Source organism: Necator americanus, chromosome IV (genome assembly GCF_031761385.1).
Source record: "Necator americanus strain Aroian chromosome IV, whole genome shotgun sequence".
Classification (NCBI taxonomy): domain Eukaryota; kingdom Metazoa; phylum Nematoda; class Chromadorea; order Rhabditida; family Ancylostomatidae; genus Necator; species Necator americanus.
Genome location: NC_087374.1, coordinates 38,190,792 through 38,195,890, shown reverse-complemented (window position 1 = coordinate 38,195,890; position 5,099 = coordinate 38,190,792). Strand labels below are relative to the sequence as shown.

General features: G+C 36.4%; 1 protein-coding gene across 1 annotated transcript; it reads left to right on the top strand.

Moving 5' to 3' along the window:
• Nucleotides 1–2,716: 2,716 nt before the first annotated feature.
• Nucleotides 2,717–2,917, top strand: RB195_003967 (uncharacterized protein; the record flags this gene model as incomplete). The annotated part of the gene is made up of 1 exon (XM_013451484.2): nt 2,717–2,917. The coding sequence occupies one exon, from the start codon at nt 2,717–2,719 to the stop codon at nt 2,915–2,917; it is 201 nt and encodes a 66-aa protein (XP_013306938.2).
• Nucleotides 2,918–5,099: the final 2,182 nt, after the last annotated feature.

Sequence of the window (5,099 nt, the reverse complement as noted above, 5' to 3'; positions counted from 1 at the left end):
AAAAATCTTAAAGAAAAATTCCCGTTTTAGAAGAAATACAAACGTTGCTCGAAAGCACCACATCGTTCAAACTTTCTCGGGTTCCCGCTGCAATTCTAAGTATGCGGATTGATTGGAAAGAAGAGCGAGAAGGAATCTTGTTGATGGATGCGTGGTTTGTGAAAAAAAAATAATGGAATAATTCAAAAAACTGACTTTGCCGCTGTTTTTCGATCGCTGAACATTTCTTCATTCAGATAGGATGGAATAGAAGTTGGGCGGAGCCTATTTGGTGTGAGAGGATAAATATAGCACTAGGATAAAACGATTCGCTTTTCATTCCAGTAAAAAATAGCAGGAAACATTTTATGACTTGCGCTACAGTATCGTTACGGTCACTGAGTCAAAAATAACTACTAAGTAAGTACTATCGATTATATGAAACCTTTTAAGATAGAAGCACTTTTGAAAATTTTTTAAAAATCTTCGAATTATTCAAAAATGTCAAATATTTTAATCTAAGACCCCGTCTTTGCCTGGAACCATTCTCCGCACACAATTTCATGTATTTATTGAAAATTCTCAATCCTCCAGTCACGTGCGAGGCGAATAGGGAGTGGTAAGTCAATAAATTCTGTTTGTTTCCCTCTTCCAGTCCTTTTATAGAAAAGAAATTAATGGATAAACAATGAAAATAGTAGATAAAATAACAAAAGAATAAAAATCAATAAATAGTAGACCAACTATTTCAAAAGTAATGGGTATTTGCTCAATAAGTCATTCGCAGTGCATCAAAAAACATCAATTTCTGCATAAATGCTTATCATAAATAAACGAATAGAAGAAGTAAACAAATAGAAACAATTAGAAGTACAGTGCTTAGGGATTTAGGCACAAATCCTAAACTAAGAGAGATTGACTGACTGCGCTGTGACGAGATTTTCGTATTCTGATCATAACGAATGTTTTTATCAACGAATTCATAACTGAAAACATCAAAAAACGATAATCGCTCCACATTTTATTACACAAAAACAACCATTATATTGGGATTTCGATTGAAAATAATCGTACAATCAATCCTAGCCGATCAATAACCATAGAAATCACATTGAGGCGAAGGAAAACGAGGTGTCACGGAAGTTTTCAGCAAGAAAAAATCGGCGTAGAAGCTGGAGAAGCAGCGAACACATTGGTATTTACTCAAAGCCACGTTTAATAGAAGAAAACTGCTGCAGTGCAGTTTGTTCGTTTTTTTTTTTACCTCTATCCTTGTGCCGTTAATACAATAGAAATCGATTTGAGGCACATACACAACACACACACACACACGGCGACAGGGCAGCAATGGGCGGAGCGTGTGGAAAAATGAAGAAACGAAGTGACGTAAACAAGCCTTAAAATCCTGGATCATCTCGTTATTAAAGGACTCAGTCATCGTATACGGAATTAATCGTATTTTCACCTGAATATCTCAAAAATCGAAAAGCAGCTCAGATCTAGGTGATGGTAAAAGGAGGATTTTTTTTTTCGAATTTTGAAGGCACCACCCCCACGAATCTGAGGTGGTACGGATTTCAGGTGGAGTATTCTTATACGGGATCGTAGATTGAGAAGAGGGGGTGATTCCGTCCATTTCTTCCTAATTCCCGTAAACAACGACCCGGAAGATGCGGCAACGATGCACAACGTTGGCGCGCTCCAATCAAACTCATTGTGGAAAATAGAAGAAGTAGAATAGAATAAAATAGAATAAATATAATAGAATAAATATAATAGAATAAAAATAATAGAATAAATAAAATAGAATAAAATAAAATAAAATAAAATATCCGCACCACCTCGGAATCGTGGGGTGATGCCTTTAAAGCGTGTTGAACAAAGACATACAGAGGGTAAAATCGTTCCTTTTTGGGAATTTTCCCGAAAAAAAGGACTAACAAAATTATGAAATTCCCCATCCACCTTCATATTGTTCCATATACGGTTCTTAAAAACTCCATGTCATAATTGTTTGATACTCAGTGATTTCAAAATAGACGTAGAAATGAGCAATGCCTCGTTTAAAGTTTTCTTTAACATTGTCACTTTTCTTTCTCGGAAAAAAAGCATGAAGGGATTTCTCTATGACTTCGTACCCTCATAATTAATTTTTTTACAACCGTAAGTTAAAAAAAAGAAAATTTCACCCGAAAATACAAAGCGAAGGAATCGATGAAGTAACAAGATTTTTCGAACACTTATTTCAAAACAAAGAATTAACATTACGGATTTTCAAAAAAAATAACCCAGTAGGAAAAATGGCCCAGATATCAGATCATAATTTTTAACCATTGTGATTAGAGGCGACATTCAAAAATCTTGTTCTCCAGCTTTTCCTAAACGTTCCCGAATCCTCCTGTGGAAAAGAAATAATTACAGAGTATACATAGGAAGGAACTACTACTAGATTAGAGATTTCCAAACGTAGATACTTTTAGATGTTACACTATTAAACTGTCGAATTCATAAAATATTGGATAAAAAAGAAAATAGAACTTAAAAAATTGCTTGTTATAGCATTAAAAAAACCGAAGGTTATAACCCCATTAACTTTGAGAATCCTGAAGAGCTAGGGAATACTGGTAGTTGACAATAAGAGCAAAAAGCCTTCGGAAAATTGAAATGAAACAGAAAAAAGTGAAAAAGCCACTGAAATGACGTAAGAAGCCGTAAAATGTGCGACACGATGCGCGAAATGGTCAAAGACTGTCCGCCCGATCGCCGTCCCAACGACACTTTTCAAATCGCATTGCGCGCAGCGGTGACGGCAGTTGGTGGCGGCGAATACGAACCGGTTCCAGCTCGAACAGCAATGGTGGGAGGAGAACGTGAGGAGGCAGCGGGGAAAAAAACATCCGTCACTAGCGTCGTCGGTCCGGTGAACTTCATTGGATAAAGTTTCCAATGTGCACTTTAAAGGACATACGACGACGACGACGACGACGACGATACGGGGAAGACGCTACGATTAAGCGCCGCCCATCAAGGAAACATGTGCGATATACGTTCTTTTCGAGGAACGCCGCCGCCACTCTTCCGTTCTACCTACTTTACTCTTCTAGGAAAACACTTAGGATGACACTTGAAATCGTCGTCGTCGACGATGACCTTGACTAATGCGATCGGTGGAGCGGTTGCCAGAACGCCCAAGTGACTGGCGCCAACTCGCTTAATTCGTACCTGTTTTGTTGAGGAAAGGAAAAGGTTTCAAATTAAATTAAAGTTTTAACTTTCTTCTGGAATAAATTTTTCTGGAGTAAGAACCAGTAGTTATGCAGATGAATCTAGAAGGAAATTCTTCCTAAAACTCTTACTGCAAGCCATACTTTTTTTTTGAAAAAAGAACGGCTTTTCACGTTACATTAGCAATCAGGACATCTTCTGGGAAAATATCCATGGCGAAATGTCAACAATAAAGAAATCATTGTAAGATGGAGGACAATCATTCTATAAGGAAAAGCCTAGCGACATGTCAATCATGCTGCTCACAGCATAATTGCATGTTTATTCTCAGCACAAATTTATACACCACAAATAATTTTGATATACTGAGAAAATAGCACGGACATAAACTGATGAGAGTGAAAAAAAATCGCAAAAACGTAATACTTGTTCTTTTCAAAAATTTACAGAATCGTATTCTAGTCTTTTTTTTTGGTTTTTAATTTCATTTTTGAGTATTCGAGTATAAAAAGAATAAAATATAGCGTAGAAAGGCATTGAAGCAAATTCGAAGACAGCACCTCTCAATTTTTCTTCAAATTTAAAAAAAAATAAGGAAAATTTTTGGTCGTAAAAAAAATCCTTCTTTTCCTTCCTTTTTCTGCCTGTATGGAAAACTGGTGAAAACTCATTGGAAAACTTTTGACCTTCTACTATTTCTGAAGATTTGACTGTGCCCGTCAGCGTTCCCGCTCAACGATTTTTCTGTTTTAGAACATAAAAAATGTTTTTTTTTGTTAGTTTAATTTCATTTATATTCTCATTCTCTTTGGAAAAAAAATCTCAAAAACTGCTTTAGCTTTGCTCATAAAAGAAAAAAAAAACGATTTTTTTTCTAATATAAGCAGTTAATGTTTTTATTCGCGAATATCGCTCTGATCCGATTTTACATCCGTGAATTCTTTCCGTTAATAGCCCTATAAAATTATGCAGAATCACATAAATATAATGGGTGTACAATGCTAACGCTCCATCATCAAATACGAAGCCTGGCCTAAGTCTTTGTTTTTTATATTCCCCTCTAAAAATAATATTTTTAAGAACGCTAGGAGAATGATACAAAGCACAAAAGAAAGGGAAGACCTAGAGAACACAAAAATTGCAGGAATCTGTTTCCAGACACATAAAATTCCTGAGAATTCCAAATTTCTCCATATTCGGACGAGTTTTCCGAGATTCGAAACAAGTTTCATCCTAGTACGCGGCCAATAAAAGGAGAATAAACGAGAAAAGTTTTGAGCAACAAAAGTAAATCGGATACTTTCACCTTTCCGGGAAAAATAAAAAACCGGTTTTGAAGAATTTTCCGACATTTCCTGCTGATACATACAAGCCCCACCATTCTATGTTCAGGAATTTTCCTCCATCTGTTATTACCACGCTATTCCTATATTATTTTTCATAAAAATAAAAATAAACGACTATGAGAGAAGAAAAATCCATGCTTTTTGAGTTCAGATTGCTATATATACGAAATCAGCGGATCGTTGAAGTCTAGATCATGTGAAGGTCTTCAAAACAACTGAACATCCAGATGGGACCCTGAGCACCGACAAAAAAAAAACACCATAAGACGCAGCATTGGCGATCGATAAAACTAGAAATATTACAGAAGAAGTATGTCACTGTAAAAAATGAGAAAAAAAAAGATGAGAAAAATGAGGAAAAAAATGGGGGAAATGAGAAAATCCAACGAAAATTCCCATAAAGTCAGAGCGGGCTCACCCACGTGACCCACGTGGCTTAGGTCCTGTCAGGTACGGACATATCTTAGCATGTCATAACAGTATTTTCAGGCCACCAACGACTTATGTTTATCCGCGAAGACCGCGTTGCGTGTTCGACTGAGACCCCAT